The 24,410-nt window shown below is 41.8% G+C and overlaps 1 protein-coding gene across 2 annotated transcripts in view; it reads right to left on the minus strand.

Annotated features, from left to right (window-relative positions):
* Positions 1-342: 342 nt before the first annotated feature.
* The window catches only part of zgc:109889 (WH2 domain-containing protein), a 75,702-nt gene continuing 51,634 nt past the window's right edge, over positions 343-24,410 (minus strand). The window contains exons 4-10 of one of the 2 annotated variants that reach the window (XM_045721866.2): positions 18,769-18,922; positions 17,970-18,087; positions 13,672-13,749; positions 12,998-13,176; positions 8,715-9,014; positions 7,960-8,345; positions 343-6,275 (exon numbers count right to left, since the gene is read on the minus strand). In XM_045721866.2, coding sequence (XP_045577822.2) covers positions 6,115-6,275; positions 7,960-8,345; positions 8,715-9,014; positions 12,998-13,176; positions 13,672-13,749; positions 17,970-18,087; positions 18,769-18,922 — 1,376 coding nt within the window. In that variant the 3' untranslated portion in view covers positions 343-6,114. The remainder of the gene's footprint in view (positions 6,276-7,959; positions 8,346-8,714; positions 9,015-12,997; positions 13,177-13,671; positions 13,750-17,969; positions 18,088-18,768; positions 18,923-24,410) is intronic. The other variant, XM_082977559.1, reaches the window with a different exon arrangement.

The raw sequence follows: 24,410 nt of genomic DNA on the forward strand, positions 1-24,410 counted from the left end.
AAGCTGTTTAAAGGCACAGTCAACTTCGTGTATGTAAACTTCTGACCATTGGAATTGTGATACAGTGAATTATAAGTGAAATAATCTGTCTGTAAACAATTGTTGGAAAAAATACTTGTCATGCACAAAGTAGATGTCCTAACCGACTTGCCAAAACTATAGTTTGTTAACAAGAAATTTGTGGAAAACGAGTTTTAATGACTCCAACATAAGTGTATGTAAACTTCCGACTTCAACTGTGTATATATATATAATTTATTAATTTCTTCTTTGTCAGAATGCAGGAAGACTTCTTCCCCCACCACATCCCTCCTCAAATAATTCAATAAGTAGGCTACACAGTCAGAATTTCCTTCACATTTATTATTAGCTATTAATACATGCATACTTTGCCTACAGTTTATTTCGTGTAATACAGACATTTTTTCTCTCTATCTAGATACCCAAATTCTTTACAAGCAGTTTCTTACCAAAATTCTATACAATTTCATTTAAAACACAGAATATTAGTTATATACAGCTTTAGAGATAATGAGTTAAATTGACTTGGTTTGAGTTATATTGACTTCGGCTACTAATGACACCCTATCCTCCATATATGCTAGCGCACTACTTATAGTACAAAGTAGTATTTAATCAAAAGTAGTGCATTCCATGGAGAATATGGTATAATTTGAGACTGGGCCTTAGAAGTTGTATATTTACCATGTTGGCACTAATAGTTCCAAGACATTCTAGTTTAGAATGCAAATTATAACTTTGTTGTCATGAAACTACAATGTTTGTTGCTATTTTTTGTTGTTGTTATCACATTCCAGTTGTTCTTATGTAGGATCAGCATAGCCTCCCCAACCCTTACCATTAGGGCTAAAACCACAAAACTGACATAAGATCAGTGTTTATAATTCAACTTACTCATACTGTATTTATGTTCAGTTGGGATATATTTTAAAGGTGCAATGTCCTTTTTAATTTGTTTCTTATCCCGTGTCACGTTGAAACAACGCAAAATAAAGTATATTCAGCGCGTGTCTTTTCTCAATGTCTTTCTTTCTTCATTTTAAAACCTGTACTTATTAAAAGCCTTATGATCAGGGATCATCCCTGATTATAGTTTGGTTGCAAACTCATTTTGCCCTAGGGGTCACATTAAATCATTTCGGGGGGCACATTTGTCTCGTGGGCCAGAAGTTTGATACCCCTGCACTAAAACCACTGAGCAAATACAGAATTAACAAACAAATAAAGTCAGCAAAGTCTAGTGGTTTGAATTGTTGTTTAAACGTTGTTGAGACGACATGAGTAACGTTAGATGAGTTAGCTAGGCAGCTGTACAATGCTACTTCATATAGCAAACAAATAGCTGAGGCTTGAGTATAGATATAATGAACCTTGTCTAATATTGAGACTGATTACACACAATTCATTACTCACAATTCCACATGCCCTGAAAAAATGTGCACTTGAAAATACGTCAACTCACTGCATCATACTGAACTAGTATGTCCGTTCACTCCCATATAGAGTAAATGTTGCTGATACAAACCTATAGTGTCATCTTAAAACATTCATTTTAAAACTTGTGTTAAAGTGTAAAGCCATATTTAAAAGCACTGCACACTGGTATTTTATTTTATTTTATGAGCTGGGTTTTGTTTTATGAGTTTGTTGTTGTTTACAAGTGGAGAGGAGGTGGATGGTGTTGAGTTGTTAAGAGGGATCCTATGCAGTTTCACACACTATGGTATCCCAGGGTGCATCACACCCACCCCTCATGTGTTGCAGTGACAATCCACCGGAACATTGTCTGTCTGTCTTCTAGAATTAGCGTTATCGAGGGCAACTATCTGACATTTCTAATGCTTAGTGTTAGTTACTATGGGTACATATTTGCATATTTATGTGCCATATAAAATAAATAACTGAATGAATAACCAAATAAAACATGAATGTGTCACCCACCTTTCATCTCCCTTCCTCACTTGTGCTCCTCTATGTATTTACAATTAATCCCTTCCCTCCATTTCAGACCATTTCATTTAGTTTACTTCAGCAAAGTGAAGTTGAGTTCTAGATTTTTGTAGTGTTGTACTGTACAGTCGTGGCCAAAAGTTTTGAGAATGACACAAATATTAATTTTCACAAAGCCTGCTGCCTCAGTGTCTTTAGATATTTTTGTCAGATGTTACTATGCAGTACTGAAGTATAATTACAAGCATTTCATAAGTGTCAAAGGCTTTTATTGACAATTACATGAAGTTGATGCAAATATTGACTCTTTGCAGTGTTGACACTTCTTTTTCAAGACCTCTGCAATCCATCCTGGCATGCTGTCAATTAACTTCTGGGCCACATCCTGACTGATGGCAGCCCATTCTTGCATAAACAACGCTTGGAGTTGGTCAGAATTTGTGGGTTTTTGTTTGTCCACCCGCCTCTTGAGGATTGACCACAAGTTCTCAATGGGATTAAGGTCTGGGGAGTTTCCTGGCCATGGACCCAAAATATCGATGTTTTTTTTCCCCGAGCCACTTAGTTATCATTTTTGCTTTATGGCAGTTCATCACCAAACTGTTCCTGGATGGTTGGGAGAAGTTGCTCTCGGAGGATGTATTGGTACCATTCTTTATTCATGGCTGTATTCTTAGGCAAAATTGTGAGTGAGCCCACTCCCTTGGCTGAGAAGCAACCCCACACATGAATGGTCTCAGGATGGTTTACTGTTGGCATGACACAGGACTGATGGTAGCGCTTACCTTGTCTTCTCCAGACAAGCTTTTTTTCCCGGATGCCCCAAACAATCGGAAAGGGGATTCATCAGAGAAAATGACTTTACCCCAGTCCTCAGCAGTCCAATCCCTGTAACTTTTGCAGAATATCAGTCTGTCCCTGATGTTTTTCCTGGAGAGAAGTGGCTTCTTTGCTGCCCTTCTTGACACCAGGCCATCCTCCAAAAAAGTATTTGCCTCACTGTGCGTGCAGATGCACTCACACCTGCCTGCTGCCATTCCTGAGCAAGCTCTGTACTAGTGGTGCCCCGATCCCGCAGCTGAATCAACTTTAGGAAACGGTCCTGGCGCTTGCTGGACTTTCTTGGGCGCCCTGAAGCCTTCTTCACAACAATTGAACCACTCTCCTTGAAGATCTTGATGACCCGATAAATGGTTGATTCAGGTGCAATCTTACTGGCAGCAATATCCTTGCCTGTGAGGCCCTTTTTGTGCAAAGCAATGATGGCGTCACGTGTTTCCTTGCAGGTAACCATGGTTTTCAGAGGAAGAACAATGATTCCAAGCACCACCATCCTTTTGAAGCTTCCAGTCTTGTTATTCGAACTCAATCAGCATGACAGAGTGATCTCCAGCCTTGTCCTCATCAACACTCACACCTGTGTTAACCTGTTAGGGCTAGGGGGCAGTATTTACACGGCCGGATAAAAAACGTACCCGATTTAATCTGGTTATTACTACTGCCCAGAAACTAGAATATGCATATAATTATTGGCTTTGGATAGAAAACACCCTAAAGTTTCTAAAACTGTTTGAATGGTGTCTGTGAGTATAACAGAACTCATATGGCAGGCAAAAACCTGAGAAGATTCTGTACAGGAAGTGCCCTCTCTGACCATTCCTTGGGCTTCTTGGCTCTGTTTATTGAAAACTTAGGATCTTTGCTGTAACGTGACACTTCCTACGGCTCCCATAGGCTCCCAGAACCCGGGAAAAAGCTGAATGATGTAATTCCATCCCCTGGCTGAAAAACTTTAGCGCCTTTGGTAAGTGCTCTATCAGAGGACCATCAGACTGAGGCGCATGCACGGGGCGACACCATGTTTTTATTTTCTCTCTCTTTGAACGTAAACACGCTTTCCCGGTCGGAATATTATCGCTTTTTTATGAGAAAAATGGCATAAAAATTGATTTTAAACAGCGGTTGACATGCTTCGAAGTACGGTAATGGAATATTTAGAATTTTTTTGTCACGAAACGCGTCGGGCGCGTCACCCTTCTTTACCCTTTCGGATAGTGTCTTGAACGCACGAACAAAATGCCACTATTTGGATATAACTATGGATTATTTTGAACCAAACCAACATTTGTTATTGAAGTTGAAGTCCTGGGAGTGCATTCTGACGAAGAACAGCAAAGGTAATAACATTTTTCTTATAGTAAATCTGACTTTGGTGAGGGCTAAACTTGCTGGGTGTCTAAATAGCTAGCCCTGTGATGCCGGGCTATCTACTCAGAATATTGCAAAATGTGCTTTCACTGAAAAGCTATTTTAAAATCGGACATAGCGAGTGCATAGAGGAGTTCTGTATCTATAATTCTTAAAATAATTATGTTTTTTGTGAACGTTTATCTTGAGTAATTTAGTAAATTCACCGAAAGCACTAACCTTTGACAATCTTCATCAGATGACACTCCTAGGACATCATGTTACACAATACATGCATTCTTTTGTTCGATAAAGTTCATATTTATATATAAAAACAGCATTTTACATCGGCGCGTAACGTTGACTAACTACTTTCCCTCAAATGCGTTCGGTGAAATAGCGCTACAATTTACTAAATTACTATTCGAAAATATTTTTAAAATGTAATATTGTCATTCTAAGATTTATAGATTAGCATCTCTTGAAAGCACCTGCAATGCCAGATTTAAAAATAACTTTACTGGGTAATCACACCTTGCGATAAAAGGGGATGCGATACTCAGAAAAATAGGCTACCGTTGCAGGTCAGCGCCATCTTGGAACAATCGCATATCAAATCTACTCTTGTATACTATTGTCAATAATCCCTTACCTTTGATTATCTTCATCAGAAAGCACTTCCAGGAATCCCAGGTCCACAACAAATGTATTTTCGTTTGAAAAAAGTTAATCCTTTACGTCCCAATAGCTTGTTCTTGTTAGCGCGTTCTGAAGGCTGCTCCAAAAGCTCCGTCGGCCGCGGGACTCCTCTTTCAATAATTTTTTTTTTTTTTTTTTAGGTTCGTTCAAACATGTCAAACGTTGTATAACATAAGTCTTTAGGGCCTTTTTCAACCAGAGCTCCAATAAGATTCAAGGGGGACGATTGCATTGTCTTTCTAAACGTTTCGAAAGGGGAGGGTAGCCAGGGGCGCCGGCGTCATAATGGTGATGGCCCTCCTCATGTGACCACTTTCCACAGCCTCTCATTCTGTCAGTTTTCACAGTAGGAGACTCAAACCACTTTGTAAAGACTGGGGACATCTAGTGGAAGCAATAGGAAGTGCTCAATGAACCATTGCTCACGGTGTGATTTATAGGCAAAGTGATGAAGTTGAGTCCGCAATTCAGAATTCCACATCCTGTTACGATCGGTCTCGGGGTTTTGACTGCCATATGAGTTCTGTTATACACAGACACCATTCAAACAGTTTTAGAAACTTTAGGGTGTTTTCTATCCACAAGTATTAATTATATGCATATCCTAGCTTCTGAGTTTGAGTAGGAGGCCGTTTAAAATAGGCACAATTTTATTTTATTTTTAAAATCGCTGTAGCGCCCCCTATCCTAGGCGACCGTCAAGAGGTTAACGAGAGAATCACGGACATGATGTCAGCTGGACCTTTTGTGGCAGGGCTGAAATGCAGTGTAAATGTTTTTGGGGGATTCAGTTAATTTGCATGGCAAAGAGGGACTTTGCAATTAATTGCAATTCATCTGATCACTCTTCATAACATTCTGGAGTATATGCAAATTGCAATCATACAAACTGAGGCAGCAGACTTTGTGAAAATTAATATTTGTGTCATTGTCAAAACTTTTGGCCACGACTGTACACTGGTATGTACTGCAGTCCTCTACTATAGCATTGCTTGATTGACTGTGTTATAGTGCTTGAGTAGAAGTCATGTAGTGTGTTTAGCAATACTACTCAAGCACACAACAATGTGCTAGAGAGGGGGAGTTAGGTAGGTTGGGGGTTGGTCTATCCCTTTAAAGTCTGTGTGTGTGTGTGTGGTGGGCAACAGAAATTGAATTCAATAATTTTGAATAAAGTTTTGAACACCCTTTCCTCACAAGCACCTCCACTTGACCCCTAACCCTTGTCCCCCTTAACCTATTGACCGCTGACCCATTTCAGTCGGACCACTCCCCGTTGTCCTCCCCGCCGGAGTCGGAATCTGATTCACTGTACTCGACGGCGATGCGACGTGATAGGATGGTGGCCACGTCGTTTCCAACTGGCTCTCTCTTCGCTTCCTGCTCTCTCTGTTCCTGGACCTTCCTCAACTGGATACCTGGAGAGATGGAAGGAGGGAAGGTTTGAAGGAGGGAGTGAGGGGTTAGATAGATTCATACATATGAAGCTGTGTGTGTGTAACAGCATTGCTTCCGTCCCTGTCCCTCACTGGGCTTGAACCAGAGATCCTCTGAACACATGGACAGCGTATCACCCACAGAAGCAGCCTTACCTGTTGCAAAATCCCTGTAACTTTCAGAAAGTTTCCAGGTTTTTTCCCCCTCACAATGCTGTGAATCTTTCAACCAGAATTTCTGGAAAAACCTGGGAATTTTGCAACCCTACAGTCCACCAAAGCAATGCTTCTAAGGGGAATGATCTTCTTCTAGGTCTCATCACAAAAGGGAAGATACAAACACACAGCTAACTAGTGTTGTCACGATACCAGAATTTTGACTTCGATACCGATACCAGGTTTAGTATCACGATACTCAATACCATCATGATACTCGATACAGATAAACAGAAACTCAGCTACTGCTCTGTTCAATCGTTGGTAATCTTTTCAGTTCAATATCATTACATTACACATTTTTTATGTCAATATTTCAGGCAACTATGTACACATTAATACACCAATTATACAATTCTGCAATCAATCTTACTACATAACGGTAATTTATTTATTTGAATGGTAAATCTCTATTGATAAACTGGGTAAATCAAGGGCCTGCAGATGACAAAATCTGTGTCCCATTCATTTGGGACTTATTTTATTGTACTGATCAACAACATTTTCATAGAAGAAGCAATTTCTTATTTCATAAAAGTGTGCGGTGTCTCTTCAAGACCCAGTGTTGAGGTTATTTAAGAGGCACATGCACTCAAGTCAGTTGGAGGGAGAGAAATGATGCAAGGGAGGCGATGTGAACGAATAAAGTTTTTGGTGACAATCAGCTTTGAAATCAGTATAATTTACATTATGGTTTGCATATTATGACAAACAAAGCTAGCAAGGAAAGTTAGCCTACAACGCTGGAAGTTACCGGTATCTTCTTGCATTGTAAAGTGTTCTAGCCTTTATAGACATTGTTTTGCGAACAGTAATAAACATTTTCAACATTTCTACATGCCGTGATGCAGTATTCAAGTGTGATAACATTCTGTGCAGCATAAGTGGTGAGCCAACATGATGCAGTCCAGACTCCCAGTGAGTGCAGTGGTTCCTCAGGACAGGCTAGAGCTAGCAATGAGTAAGTGGAGCAGGCACAGTGCTCTGGCGCTATAAAGGACATCCGCTGCGCTGATAGACAGACTTGATCCTCTAAATAAGTATACAACGTGACACATTTGACATAAGTACCGAAAGTAACAGAAATTCTAGTACTGAGCCGGTTTTCATGTTCCAGTATCAACAAAGTACCGAAGTTTCAGTATATCGTGCAACACCACCGAAAACTAGCTAGCCATTTCACATACGCTAAATGTACTCATTCACAAGCGGATACACATGTATCCATGCACACACGCACACACATACCCTCTATCGGTCTCACCTCTGCGTATGGCTGCCAGCAGTTCACTGCGAGCATTGCTGATCGGAAGCACACCTAAGCGCACACACACACACACACACACACACAAACACGAAAACAAACTTAAACAAGAAAAAAAAACACATTCACAAACATACCCCCCCCCACACACACACACACACCCCCCTCCCCCCCAAACTTTCTCACCTCTACGTATGGCAGCCAACAGGTCACTGCGAGCGTCGCTTATCGGAATCATCGGCATCTGGCCCTTCCTGGTGGCAGGAGCTTCTCCACCAATGGCGTGAGCCAGAGACAGGATATGGGAGGGGGGTAGACCAGGTGGGGGAGGAGGGGGTGCAGCGGGAGGGGCACCGGAGGGGGCGTGAGAGGGGGAGGGGACATAGTTGGCAGGGGGGGCGGGGGGAGTAGGGGAGGGACTGTAAGGGCGGGGCAAGACCGCCACGGCCCCGGGGGGAAGAATGGGGGAGGACGAGGTGGAGTCGAAGGCAGTCTGGGCGGACGGGATGAGGGGGGGGGGAGGGGGAGGGGCAGGGGGGGTGAAGTACTCGGGGATGGCTGATGGCTGGCCGCTAAAGGTAGGAGGAAGAGAAAGACAGAGAGAGAGAGAGAGAGAGAGAGAGAGAGAGAGAGAGAGAGAGAGAGAGAGAGAGAAAGAGAGAGAAAGAGAGAGAGAGAGAGAGAGAGAGAGAGAGAGAGAGAGAGAGAGAGAGATAAAAAGAACACAATCAGACACGAATTGGCAACATTGGGCAAATCTGTTGGCTCAATCAAACCTCTTAAAACTAAAATCAAATCAAATCAAATGAAATGTTATGTCAAATGTCAGTGTCAAAGATATTCTTCTAGAATTACAAAGGCTTCGAGAATTAGAATTCCTAGAATCGACATTCACAGTCAATTTAGTGTTCGATGATTCTATTTCTATGTGGTGTTCTTACCCATATGCCCTGCAGTCCTTGACTGACTGCTGCCGTGGTCCATTGAGTGCTCCCCCCTCAGAGGAGGCGGGGGGTGCGTGGGGGTGCTGAGTGCGCCCCAGAGAGGCGATATGTCTTCCCCCAGCGACTACACCAGAGGGGAGGTTAGGTCGGGGGTACCCACCCCTGTCTAAGGACTGGGTTTGTGGTGTCTGGGTGAGGTGGGGGACACTGTCGATGGGGTGGGGGGCAGAGGGGGGCTGGGAGGGGTGGTTAGGGCTGGATGGGTAGGAGAGCTCGCCCATGTCTGATGCCACAGACCTAGGAGAGGAGAGTGAGGGTAAGGAGGGGTCATTTATTTTACCCAACAGAGGGCAGAAGAGAGCTAGGCTGTGCTTTAGCACGCTGAAGGCTGGCCAGTCACTGAACAATTCATGACACATGTACATTGCATTCGGAAATATTCAGACCCATGACATTTTCCACATCTTGTTACGTTACAGCCTTATTTAAAAATGTATTAAATTTTCTCCCCCATCAAATCTACACACAATACCCCATAATGACAAAGTAAAAACAGGTTCAGATATTTTGCTAATTTATTAAAAATAATTAAGTGAAATATCACATTTACATAAGTACTCAGACCCTTTACTAAGTAATTTGTTGTAGCACCTTTGGCAGCGATTACAGTCTTCAGTCTTCTTGGGTATGACAATACAAGCTTGGCATACCTGTATTTGGGGAGCTTCTCCCATTCTTCTCTGCAGATCTTCTCCGGGTCGGTCAGGTTGGATGGGGAGCGTTGCTGCACAGCTATTTTCAGGTCTCTCCAGAGATGTTCATCCGGGTTCAAGTCTGGGCTCTGGCTGGGCCTCTAAAGGACATTCAGAGATTTGTCCCGAAGCCACTCCTGCGTTATCTTGGCTGTGTGCTTAGGGTTGTTGTCCTGTTCGAAGATGAACCTTCGCCCCAGTCAGAGGTCCTGAGTACTGTGGAGCAGGTTTTCATCAAGGATCTCTCTGTACTTTGCTCCGCTCATCTTTGCCTCAATCCTGACTAGCCTCCCAGTCCCTGCTGCTGAAAAATATCCCCACAGCATGATGCTGCCACCACCTTGCTTCACTGTAGGGATGGTGCCAGGTTTCCTCCAGATGTGATGCTTGGCATTCAGGCCAAAGAGTTCAATGTTGGTTTCATCAGACCAGAAAATCTAGTTTCTCATTGTCTGAGAATCCTTTAGGTGCCTTTTGGCAACTCCAAGCAGGCTGTCATGTGCCTTTTACTGAGGAGTGGCTTCCGTCTAGCCACTCTACCATAAAGGCCTGATTTGGTGATGTGCTGAAGAGATGGTTGTCCTTCTGGAAGGTTCTCAGTCAAAAGTTTGGACGATTAGGGTTGGTATACAGAAGATAGCCCTATTTGCTAAAAGACCAAGTCCATATTATGGCAAGAACAGCTCAAAAAAGCAAAAGAGAAATGTGGACAAATTCAAGAACTTTGAAAGTTTTTCAAGTGCAGTCGCAAAAACCATCAAGCGCTATGATGAAACTGGCTCTCATGAGGACCGCCACAAGAAAGGAAGACCCAGAGTTACCTCTGCTGCAGAGGATAAGTTCATTAGAGTTACCAGCCTTAGAAATTACAGCCTAAATAAATGCTTCACAGAGTTCAAGTAACGGCACACCTCAACATCACCTGTTCAGAAAAGACTGCATGAATCAGGGCTTCATGGTAGAATTGCTGCAAAGAAACCACAACTAAAGGAAACCAATAAGAAGAAGAGACTTGCTTGGGCCAAGAAACACAAGCAATGGACATTAGACCAATGGTAATCTGTCCTTTGGTCTGATGAGACCAAAGTTTACATTTTTGGTTCCAATCGCCATGTCTTTGTGAGTGACTGGATGATCTCCACATGTGTGGTTACCACCGTGAAGCATGGAGGAGGAGGTGTGATGGCGTGGGGGTGGTTTGATGGTGACAATGTCAGTGATTTATTTAGAATTCAACGCACACTTAACCAGCATGGCTACCACAGTATTCTGCAGCGATACGCCATCCCATCTGGTTTGTGCTTAGTGGGACTATCATTTGTTTTTCAACAGGACACTGACCCAACACACCTCCAGGCTGTGTAAGGGCAATTTGGCTAAGAAGTAGAGTGATGGAGTGCTGCATAAGATGACCTGGCCTCCACAATCACCCACCTTCAACCCAATTCAGATGGTTTGGGATGAGTTGGACCGCAGAGTGAAGGAAAAGCAGCCAACAAGTACTCAGCATAATTAGGAACTCCTTAAAGACTGTTGGACAAGCATTCCTTATGAGGCTGGTTGAGAGAACATCAAGAGTATGCAAAGCTGTCAAGACAAAGGGTGGCTATTTGAAGAAGCTCAAATCTATTTTGATTTGTTTAACACTTTTTTGGTTACTACATGATTACATGTGTTATTTAATAGTTGATGTTTTCACCACTATTCTACAATGTAGAAAATAGTAAAAATAAAGAAAACCCTTGAATGAGTAGGTGTGTCCAAACTTTTCACTGGTACTATACAATTGAAGTCGAAAGTTTACATACACCTTAGACAAATACATTTAAACTCAGTTTATCACAATTCCTGACATTTAATCCTAGTAAAAGTTCCCTGTCTTAGGTCAGTTAGAATCATCACTTTATTTTAAGAATGTGAAATGTCAGAACAATAGTAGAGAAAATGATTTATTTCATATTTTATTTCTTTCATCATATTCCCAGTGGGTCAGAAGTTTGGTAGCATTGCCTTTAAAATGTTTAGCTTGGGTCAAACGTTTTGGGTAGCCTTCCACAACCTCCCCACAATAAGTTGGGTGAATTTTTGCCCATTCCTCCTGGTGTAACTGAGTCAGGTTTGTAGGCCTCCTTGCTCGCACACGCTTTTTCAGTTCTGCCCACAAATTTTCTATGGGATTGAGGTCAGGGCTTTGTCATGGCCACTCCAATACCTTGACTTTGTTGTCCTTAAGCCATTTTGCCACAACTTTGGAAGTATGCTTGGGGTCATGGTCCATTTGTAAGACACATTTGGGACCAAGCTTTAACTTCCTGACTGATGTCTTGAGATGATGCTTCAATATATCCACAGCATTTTCCTCCCTCATGATGCCATCTATTTTGTGAAGTGCACAAGTCCCTCCCGCAGCAAAGCACCCCCACAACATGATGCTGCCACCCCCGTGCTTCAGGGTTGGGATGGTGTTCTTCAGCTTGCAAGCCTCCCCCTTTTTCCTCCAAACATAACGATGGTCATTATGGCCAAACAGTTCTATTTTTGTTTCATCAGACCAGAAGACATTTCTCAAAAAGGTACAATCTTTGTCCCCATGTGCAGTTGCAAACCGTAGTCTGGCTTTTTTATGGCGATTTTGGAGCAGTGGCTTCTTTCTTGCTGAGCGGCCTTTCAGGTTACGTCTATATAGGACTCGTTTTACTGTGGATATAGATACTTTTGGACCCGTTTCCTCCAGCATCTTCACAAGGTCCTTTGCTGTTGTTCTGGGATTGATTTGCACTTTTCTCACCAAAGTACGTTCATCTCTAGGAAACAGAACGCATCTCCTTCCAGTACTATTGTTTGTACAGATGAACGTAGTACCTTCAGGTGTTTGGAAATTGCTCCCAAGGATGAACCAGACTTGTGGAAGTCTACCATTTTTTTCTGGAGGACTTGGCTGATTTCTTTTGATTTTCCCATGATGTCAAGCAAAGAGGCACTGAGTTTCAAGGTAGGCCTTGAAATACATCCACAGGTACACCTCCAATTGACTCAAATTATGTCAATTAGCCTTTCAGAAGCTTCTTAAGACATGACAAAATTTTCTGGAATTTTCCAAGCTGTTAAAAGGAACAGTCAACTTAGTGTATGTAAACTTCTAACCCACTGGAATTGTGATACAGCGAATTATAAGTGAAATAATCTGTCTGCAAACAATTGTTGGAAAAATGACTTGTGTCATGCACAAACCGACTTGCCAAAACTATAGTTTGTTAACAAGAAATTTGTGGAGTGGTTGAAAAACGAGTTTTAATGATTCTAACATAAGTGTATGTAAACTTCCGACTTCAACTGTAAATTATATATATATTAAATGTTTTGTAATATATAAATGTGCAAACATTTCCAAAAACCTGTGATTGATTTGTCATAATGGGGTATTGTCTGTAGATGGACAAGAAAAAAAACATCATGTTATCCATTTTACAATAAAGCTGTAACGTAACAAAATGTGGAAAAATACCAATTAATTGATTCTGGGCTCACCTGTTATCGGGTGATAGCGACCCCTCGGAGGACATTCCGTGATAGGGTGAGGGGGTTAGTCTGGTATCGGGGCGGAACTCCTTGTCATAAGCCATCATATTCCACTCCTGTCTGCGATTACGGGCCTTACGAACCTTCTTCACCTCCCTTCCTGGGTCCTCTACCTGTTTGTGCTGCTCCTGATAGAGTGACGGAGCGGAGTGGAGGAAGGAGAGACAAACAAATACAAAGGGCTACATTTATTATGGATAGTAGTCTCTTCACACAGGGACAAACAGAGAGAGCAAGAGCCATTCCACCATTTTCACACACCTTCGACCAGAAGAATTCACCCAGTCCCACTATAAGCCAAACTTTTAAGCAATGTTAAGCAATATAAAACATAATCGACACAACATAAAACAGTCCCAAACATAGCTGGATTGGTATAAGGGACCAGTTTGGTGGAGGGACAGAGACGGGAGGGGGACACGCAGACGGAGGGGTCTGGGAGCTGGGAGGAGACGTTTTACGGAGCTGGGCGGAGACATGGACAGGGGACATAGGGAACAGGGACGTAGAAGACATTGAACACGCAAGGGACACTGGACAAGGAACAGTGAGACACCCAGAGGACCCAGGAGGAAACAAGGACGGGAGACACGGTAACATAGCTGTGGATGTGGCGGTCTTACGGAGCTGGGTAGTGGGCTGCGAGGTGGAGCCTGTCTGCTGTGGGGTCTACCCTGGTCAGAGTGGGTCGGACAGCTGGTCTGGATGGAGAGACGTGGAGATAGAGAGCTCTAACACATTAGATATACTATGGTTATACAAAATGGGAGAGACAGAGTAGGGGAAAAGAGAGGGGAAGAGGAGGAGACAGTCTACTGGTGAAAGTCTGGAGGTCTACAGGGGCGATAGTGGCACGGGGGAGTAGAAGCAGAGTGAGGGAGAAGATGGGACAGAAGACAGGAGGGGGACAGAAAGGCGGGATATACAGTGCATTTGGAAATTGTTCAGAGCACTTGACTTTTTCCACATTTTGTTATGTTACAGTCTTATTCTAAAATGTATTACATTTATTTTTTCCCTCATCAATCAACATACAATACCCCATAAAGATAACACAAAAATAGGTTGTGACATTTTAGCACATTTATTAAAAATACAAAACATAAGTATTCAGACCCTTCACTCAGTACTTTGGCAGCGATTACAGCCTAGAGTCTCTTGGGTATGACGCTACAAGCTTGGCACACCTGTATTTGGGGAGCTTCTCCCATTCTTCTCTGCAGATCCGCTCAAGCTCTGTCAGGTTGGATGCGGAGCGTCTTGGCACAGTTATTTTCAGGTCTCCCCAGAGATGTTTGATCCAGGTTCAAGTCAGGGCTCTGGCTGGGCCACTTAAGAACATTCAGAGACATATCCCGAAGCCACTCCTGTGTTATCTTGGCTGTGTGCTTAGGATCGTTGTCCCGTTGGAAGGTGAATCTTCACCCCCCCCAGTCAGGGGTCCTGAGCAATCTGGGGCAGATTTTCATCAAGGACCTCGCATTACTTCGCTCCATTCATCTTTCCCTCAATACTGACTAGTCTCCCAGTCCCTACCGCTGAAAAATATTCCCACAGCATGATGCTGCCACCACCATGCTTCACCATAATGATGGTGCCAGGTTTCCTCCAGACGTGCCGCTTAGCATTCAGGCCAACGAGTTCAATCTTGGTTTCATCAGACCAAAGATAATTATTTTTTATGGTGCTTTTTGGTGAAACTCCAAGTGGGCTGTCATGTACCTTTTACTGAGGAGTGGCTTCCGTCTGGCCACTCTACCATAACGGCCTGATTGGTGGAGCGCTGCAGAGATGGTTGTCCTTCTGGAAGTTTCTCTCATCTCCACAGAGGAACTCTGGAGCTGTGTCAGATTGACCATCGGGTTCTTGGTCACCTCCAGCCAGCTCTTAGGAATAGTCTTGGTGGTTCCAAACTTCTTCCATTTATTAAGAATGATGGAGGCCAATGTGTTCTTGGGGACCTTCAATGCTGGATAATTTTTTGGGTAACCTTCCCCAGATCTGTGCCTCGACACAATCCTGTCTCGGAGCGCTAAGGACAATTCCTTCGACCTCACGGCTTGGTTTTAGCTCTGATATGTACTGTCAACTGTGGGACCTTATATAGACAGGTGCTTGCCTTTCAAAATCATGTCCAATCAATTTAATTTACGACAGGTGGACTCAAATCACGTTGTAGAAACTTCTCAAGGATGATCAATGGAAACAGGATGCACCTGAGCTCAATTTCGAGTCTCATAGCAAAGGGTCTGAATTCATACGAAAACATTTCTAAAAACCTTTTTTCACTTTGTCATTATGGGGTATTGCGTGTAGATTGATGAAGAAAATAAACAATTTAATCATTTTATTATAAAGCTGTTGTGTGTGTGTGTGTGTGTGTATATATATATATATATATATATTTATATATTAGAGGTCGGCCGATTAATTAGAGCCGATTTCAAGTTTTCAGAACAATCGGTAATCGGCATTTTTGGACACCGATTACATTGCACTGTTTTACGAGTGCAGCAAGGAGCCATGGTAAGGTTCTAGCTAGCATTAAACTTATCTTATAAAAAAACAATCAATCTTAACATAATCACTAGTTAACTACACATGGTTGATGATATTACTAGTTTATCTAGCTTGTCCTGCGTTGCATATAATCGATGCAGTGCCTGTTAATTTATCATTGAATCCCAGCCTACTTCGCCAAACGGGTGATTTAACAAGCGCATTCGCGAAATAAAGCACTGTTGTTGCACCAATGTGTACCTAATCATAAACATCAACACCTTAATTAAAATCAATACACAAGTATATATATTTTTTTTAAAAGTGCATATTTAGTTAATATTGCCTTCTAACATTAATTTATTTTAACTAGGGAAATTGTGTCACTTCTCTTGCGTTCTATGAAACAGAGTCAGGGTATATGCAGCAGTTTGGGCCGCCTGGCTCGTTGCGAACTGTGTGAAGACCATTTCTTCCTAACAAAGACAGCCAACTTCGCCAAACGGGGATGATTTAACAAAAGTGCATTAGCGAAAAAAGCACAATCGTTGCACGAAATGTACCTAACCATAAACATCAACACCTTTCTTAAAATCAATACACAGAAGTATATTTTTTTAAACCTGCATATTTAGTTAATAGAAATTCATGTTAGCAGGCAATATTAACTAGGCAAATTGTGTCACTTCTCTTGCATTCATTGCACGCAGAGTCAGGGTATATGCAACAGTTTGGGCCGCCTGGCTCGTTGCGAACTAATTTGCCAGAATTGTACATAATTATGACATAACATTGAAGGTTGTGCAATGTAACAGCAATATTTAGACTTATGGATGCCACCCGTTAGATAAAATTCGGAACAGTTCCCTATTTCACTGAAAGAATAAACATTTTGTTTTCGAATTGATAGTTTCTGGATTTTACCATATTAATGACCTAAGGCTCGTATTTCTGTGTGTTATTATATTATAATTAAGTCTATGATTTGATAGAGCAGTCTGACTGAGCAGTGGTAGGCAGCAGCAGGCTCGTAAGCATTCATTCAAACAGCACTTTCCTACGTTTGCCAGCAGCTCTTCGCAATGCTTCAAGCATGGCGCTGTTTATGACTTCAAGCCTATCAACTCCCGAGATTAGGTTGGCAATACTAAAGTACCTATTAGAACATCCAATAGTCAAAGGTATATGAAATACAAATGGTATAGAGAGAAATAGTCCTATAATAACTACAACCTAAAACTTCTTACCTGGGAATATTGAAGACTCATGTTAAAAGGAACCACCTGCTTTCATATGTTCTCATGTTCTGAGCAAGGACTTAAACGTTAGCTTTTTTACATGGCAGATATTGCACTTTTACTTTCTTCTCCAACACTCTGTTTTGCATTATTTAAACCAAATTGAACATGTTTCATTATTTATTTGCGACTAAATTGATTTTATTGATGTATTATATTAAGTTAAAATAAACGTGTTTATTGAGTATTGTTGTAATTGTCATTATTACAAATATATACCAAAAAAATTGCTATCGGCTTTTGGTCCTCCAATAATTGGTATCGGCGTTGAAAAAAAATAATCATAAAATCGGTCGACCTCTAATAGACCATGACAGTTTACAATCTAAGGTCACACCAAGTAATTTAGTCTCCTCAACTTGTTCAACAGCAACACCATTCATCACCAGATTTAGCTGAGGACAAGAGCTTAGGGAATGATTTGTACCAAATACAATACTCTTAGTTTTAGAGATGTTTAAGACCAGTTTATTACTGGCCACCTTTTTCAAAACTGATTGATAAGGATTTTTTTTTTTGTAATGCATTTTACGATAAGGCTGTAACTAACAAAATGTGGAAAAATCCAAGGTGTCTGAATACTTTCCGAATGCACTGTAGATATCCGAGAGAGGGGTTATAACTGAAGTTGTCTTTAGACAGCAAGAGGGGTTGTGTTTCTCAGGGAATGGGAAGTAGAATGGGCGTGAGAGTGTGGTTGAGTTCAACACACACGGTCCGGATTATAATGCAGCAAAGCAAATGGAACGTGAGATAAAGACAGAATGATAAACAGAAGCATGTGGAGATGCAAAAAACATAGCAGTGAAGCAGTAATGGATGACATTCTCGCTTTCCCCATTCAAGCATACAGTATAGTAAAGTTCAGCACACCCTCACACACACTGGAGTGACTCTAGTGACAGAAGTTGACTTGACATGTTTGAACACAATCACTATCAGCAATTAGACAACTACCAGAGGCACAGAGCGAAAGAAAGAGGGGGAGAGAAAGAGGCAGTGACAGAGAGAATGAAGAGACCGAGCACACACGCACCTGCATACTTGCGCGCGCACACACACACACACACACACACACACACACACACACACACACACACACACACACACACACACACACACACCTTCTGTCGTCTCTTCTCCTTCCTCTTGTCCTCCGTGGCCTGCAGCATCTTTTCTTTCCACAGCATGAAGAAGTAGGAGGGGTCTGTGTAGAACTTCAACGCATCCTTCTTATCATCCCTGGAGAGAGGGATGGAGAGAGAGAGAGAGAGAGAGAGAGAGAGAGCGAGAGAGAGAAGGGAGGACGAGAGAGATCGAAATGGGTCAGGTGCATTGCATCGATTGCATTAGTCATTCACAGTGTTGGGTCAGTGATGTGCCTTTCTCAGCATCAGACTGGGATTCACAGCAATGGTGAGGATGATCTTACCTGTATGCTTTCAGAGAGGTGGTGGTTTAACTGAACTACAGGCTGACTATTGGGGCTGAGTATACTGAGGTACTGACCTATAGAGGCTGAGTATGTTGATAGGTGGAGGTTTGTCACAGCAATGGTACATCACTACCACAGGGTGGGGGACAGAGGTCTAACTAACCAACTAACCAGAGGTCTAACTAACCAAGTTGCCTATCGTCAAAATGAGGGGCAGTGTACAAAACAAATTAATCAGCCATTGGATAATCTCAAACCTATCAGAGTATCAAAGCCAATGATGTTAGGCCAGGTCAGGTCTGGCCCAACCCATCGGTTTCCAGGACCAATTCAAACGGTCAGAATGTGTTTGCATTCTACAAGACGTCAGGGAGGAAAGCAAATCCAGACTCATTGTGGAGAAGAAATGCTGGTGGGTGTGGTGTTTGGCCAGATCGATGTGGATGGGTAGTCAGGCTAGAAGATAAGTATACTAAAAAGGTACTAACCTATAGGTACTGAGTATGTTGAGAGGTGGAGGTTTGTCACAGCGATGGTACATCTCTACCACAGGGTTGGGGACTGAGGTTCGTGAGACCACCTGTTGGTCCTGGATGGTACTGCTCTTAAACGCTTTACGCATGTTGATGTCCTGCAGAGAGACTGGAGAAGACAGACAGACACACACACACACACACACACACACACACACACACACACACACACACACACACAAAACCATCAGCACGTTTATGGTGTATATGAATGAATTACATTTTATTTTCGTGTCAAATCGCCAATTGGCATCCCATCCCTTAAGGCATTAATTGACACAAACAAACATTACAATAATTCACTATGGTAATTAAATGATTATTCTCCACTCCGGTGTTCTCTGCATTGTGCACCGCATAAAGAGTGAAAAACGGTAGGGTTCAAAATCAATACATAATAGTAAATTACATCCTATAGCAGTAAAATAACATACATACAGTACCAGTCAAAAGTTTTGACACGCCTACTCATTCAAGGGTTTTTATTTATTTTCACTATTTTCTACATTGTAGAATAATAGCGAAGACATCAAAACTATAAAATAACACATATGGAATCATGTAGTAAGCAAAAAATGTGATAAACAGATTCTTCAAAGTAGCCACCCTTTGCCTTGATGGCAGCTTTGCACTCCTCTTGGCATTCTCTCAACCAGTTTCACCTGGAATGCTACTCCAACAGTCTTGAATGAGTTCCCACATATGCTAAGCACTTGTTGGATGCTTTTCCTTCACACTGCGGTCCAACTCAACCCAAACCATCTCAATTGGGTTGAGGTCGGTTGATTTGTGGAGGCCAGGTCATCTGATGCAGCACTCCATCACTCTCCTACTTGGCCAAATAGCCCTTACACAGCCTGGAGGTGTGTTGGGTCATTGTCCTGTTGAAAAACAAATGATAGTCCAACTAAGCACAAACCAGATGGGATGGCATATCTTTGCAGAATGATGTGGCAGCCATGATCATGGACAGTGTCACCAGCAAAGCACACCCACACCATCACCTCCTTCATGCTTCACGGTGTGAACCACACATGCGGAGATCATCCGTTCACCTACTCAGAGCCTCAAAGACACGGCAGTTGGAACAAAAAAAACTCAAATTTGGACTAAATCAGACCACAGGACAAATTTCCACTGGTGTAATGTCCATTGCTCGTGTTTCTTGGCCCAAGCAAATCTTCTTCTTATTGGTGTCCTTTAGTAGTAGTTTCTTTGCAGTAATTCGTGAACATGATCAGTCTCTGTGTGTAAAATAAAAAGTGGTTAATGTGAACCTAACTCACAGCTAAAAAAATGTAAAGAAAGCAATTCAATGTTATTTGTCACCTAGACTTTACTGCAAATGACACTCAAGTCTTGAGAAAAAAACAATACACTAATATTGCAGTTAGCCATGACAGCCTTTATAACAGAACGCTTGTGAACACACACATAAATATTGCACTTGGGGGAAAAAACCTCATCTTAAAGTAGAAATAGAATGAAACAAACAGGCATTCTATTTTTGCTATATTATAGTGGCCACTAAAGACATCGATCAAGTGCACAAAAATTATAATCCCACTCTCTCACACATACACGTTACTGTCAAGTTCAATACAACAAAAACAATATCTTTGGGCTACACAGCACATTAAACAATTTCTACAAAATGTGCCAGCAAAAGTGAGAAAGAGGGAAAGTGTGTGATGTTCCCTTCACCTCTATAGTGGCATCCAGCTTAAGCCAGGCCCAACTCCAGCTACCCTTGATCCCTGAATCCACTTGTTTAACCAGTAAAAGCCTCATTTTCACTCAATTCTCTCATTCTGAAAATTAACAACATACTGTAGAGGGAAAACATTAGTTAACAGATAGTGGTTAGTTCGTTAGCTAGTTAACATTTCACACTGATCGCTAGGGTCCATTAAGCAACTAACGCGTTATAACTTCAACGGCAAGGAGTCATATACCAGTTAACGTCAATACTATAGTGAATTGGTTAGGTTACTAAATGTTAACTCATCTGATGTTGTAACGTTAGCTAGCTAAAGTTAGCTGTCTGACTTTATTAGCAAGCTAATTTTGACACCATGAACTCAATTATTTGATCAGATGAGTTGGCTAATGTTTCTCAACATTTCTTTGGCTAGCTAACGGAGAATTCGATCCAGCTAGCAAGACAACTAACAATGCTAATACTTGTTCCACCACACTTTCTTCCTCAGGCCTCACCTCAAACTTTCCAAATGCCAGTTGTTTGTCAGTTACAGCTCATGAAGTACGCTTCATCACCTTCTTACCCCCGTCTCCGTGGTCAGGCTTCTCACCTAACGTTAACTCTTCGTTATCATCAGGGGACGAGCTGCTGTAACTGCCTTTCTACTCTATGCTGTCTTTCCAGAGCGCACGCTGATGCTGTAACTAGCAAATTGGTTGTCTCTTCTCTCTTCAGTCGCTTGCTGCTCTGCATTCTGTTGTTAAGTAAACGATTGGCTGAGCCTTGGATACAGTCAGTACTGGATACAGCCAGTACTGCTCCAAACTGCTTCACCTATTTTGGATTCAAAACGTCGAATTTCGCCAAAAGGTGACTAGTTTGCATCCCTGAACTCTAGAGAGCCAGTTTCATCATAGCACTTGATGGTTTTGGAGACTGCACTTGAAGAAACTTTAAAAGTTCTTGACATTTTCTACATTGACTGACATTCATGTCTTAAAATAATGATGGACTGTCATTTCTCTTTGCTTATTTGATCTGTCTTCTGTATACCCCCCCTACCTTTTCACACCACAAATGATTGGCACAAATGCGTTAAGGAAAGAAATTCCACAAATTAACTTAACAAGGCACACCTGTTAATTGAAATGCATTCCAGGTGACTACCTAATGAAGCTGGTTGAGAGAATGCCAAGAGTATGCAAAGCTGTCATCAAGGCAAAGGGTGGCTATTTGAAGAATCTCAAAAACAAATCACAATATTTTATATAACACTTTTTTGGTTACTACATGATTCCATATGTGTTATTTAATAGTTTTGATGTCTTCACTATTATTGTACAATGTAGAAAATAGTACAAATAAAGAAACACCCTTGAATGGGTAGGTGTGTCCAAACTTTTGACTGGTACTGTATATATTGAGGAGCGGTGTCCTAGACACAGATAAGCCTAGTCCTGGACTAAAAAGCTACATCAATGGAGCGTGCTCTTTAGTCCAGCACCAGGCTTACTCTTTGTATCAGCAAAAAAACACACTGGTAACTAACATAACTGAAAAGAGGGATACAATACATATACAGTACAATTTCTCCAGTCGTCAAGTTCTGGGCAGTGAACAATACATTACAAAATATACAGTAACAAGCAACAGTAACAGCTGTGCTTTACCTTTATTGCCAGCTTAGTGTGGCTTAAATCACCCCTGGCATGACCCTACACCTTTAACCCAACAAATCATGCTCAGGGAGGAATGCTCTAAATGGGCTACAGTGTGTGGTGGCCTCCCAGCTCTGAAAGAAGGGATTATGACAATAACAAAAGACCCAAGCCATGGAACCACCCCCAAATCCATCCATCTAATCATGCCCAGGGAGCAGTGCTCTCCCTAGGGTACAGTGTGGCCAGTGACACCCCATGCCATGGCAGAACGGATAATGGGGAACCATGGAAGGATCAGCATTAAGATCACAGCACATTAAGGGTTACATATAGCATGTCCTAACATAATCCATATGTTCCTCAAATCTCCAAAGGTAAAGATATGTTAGTAGCAGATATTATATTGACATGGCTTTATCTGTTGAAATGGTACAATAGTCTGCCAGGGTGTGTGCGCGTGTGTTACAGCACCATCTGGGAGATCCTGGATCGCTGCACAGTGGTGTGAAATGCCCACAGGTTTTAAGGGACTGACAAAACACATACACAGTTGAAGTCAGAAGTTTACATACACCTTAGCCAAATACATTTAAACTCAGTTTTTCACAATTCCTGACATTTATTCAGAGTAAAAAATCCCTTTACATACACTCAATTAGTATTTGGTAGCATTGCCTTTAAATTATTTAACGTGGGTCGAACGTTTTGGGTAGCCTTCTACAAGCTTCCCACAATAAATTGGGTGGATTTTTGCCCATTTCTCCTGACAGAGCTGGTGTAACTGAGTCAGGTTTGTAGGCCTCCTTGCTCACACACGCTTTTTCACTTCTGCCCATGAATTTTCTATAGGATTAAGGTCAGGGCTTTGTGATGGCCACTCCAATACCTTGACTTTGCTGTCCTTAAGCCATTTTGCCATAATTCCAGAAGTATGCTTAGGGTCATTGTCCATTTGTAAGACCCATTTGCGACCAAGCTGGAACTTCCTGACTGATGTCTTGAGATGTTGCTTCAATATATCCACATAATTTCCATCCTCATGATGCCATCTATTTTGTGACGTGCACCAGTCCCTCCTGCAGCAAAGCACCCCCACAATATGATGCTGCCACCCCCGTGCTTCAGGGTTAGGATGGTGTTCTTCAGCTTGCAAGCCTCTCACTTTTTCCTCCAAACATAACGATGGTCATTATGGCCAAACAGTTCTATTTTTGTTTCATCAGACCAGAGGACATTTCTCTTAAAAGTATGATCTGTACTGTGCAGTTGCAAACCGTAGTCTGGCTTTTTATAGCGGTTTTGGAGCAGTAGCTTCTTCCTTGCTGAGTGACCTTTAAGGTTATGTCGATATAGGACTCGTTTTAATGTGGTTAAAGATACTTTTGTACCTGTTTCCTCCATCATCTTCACAAGGTCCTTTGCTGTTGCTCTGGGATTGATTTGCACTTTTCGCACCAAAGTACGTTCAACTCTAGGAGACAGAACGCGTCTCCTTCCTGAGCGGTATGACGGCTGCGTGGTACCATGGAGTTTATACTTGCGTACTATTGTTTGTACAGATGAACATGGTACCTTCAGGCATTTGGAAATTGCTCCAAAAGGATGAACCAGACTTGTGGATTTCTTCAAAAAAAATTCTGAGGTCTTGGCTGATTTCTTTAGATTTTCCCATGATGTCAAGCAAAGATGCACTGAGTTTGAAGGTAGGCCTTGAAATACATCCACAGGTACACCTCCAAATGACTCAAATGATGTCAATTAGCCTATCAGAAGCTTCTAAAGCCATGACATTTTCTGGAATTTTCCAAGCTGTTTAAAAGGCACAGTCAACTTAGTGTACATAAACTTCTGAACCACTGTAATTGTGATACATTGAATTATAAGTGAAATAATCTGTCTGTAAACAATTGCTGTAAAAATTACTTGTGTCATGCACAAAGTAGATCTCCTAACCGACTTGCCAAAACTATAGTTTGTTAACAAGAAATGTGTGGAGTGGTTGGAAAACGAGTTTTAATGACTCCAACATAAGTGTATGTAAACTTCCATCTTCAAATGTTTATGTACTTTACTATTTATATTTTTGACCACTTTAACGCCACTACATTCCTAAAGAAAATATGCACTTTTTACTCCCATACATTTTCCCAGACACTCGAAAGTACTCGTTACATTTTGAATGCTCAGGCAGGACAGCAATATTGTCCAATTCACGCACTTCAGAAAGAATTCAC

This window comes from Salmo salar, chromosome 07 (genome assembly GCF_965601325.2).
Source record: "Salmo salar chromosome 07, fSalSal1, whole genome shotgun sequence".
Taxonomy (NCBI): Eukaryota; Metazoa; Chordata; class Actinopteri; order Salmoniformes; family Salmonidae; genus Salmo; species Salmo salar.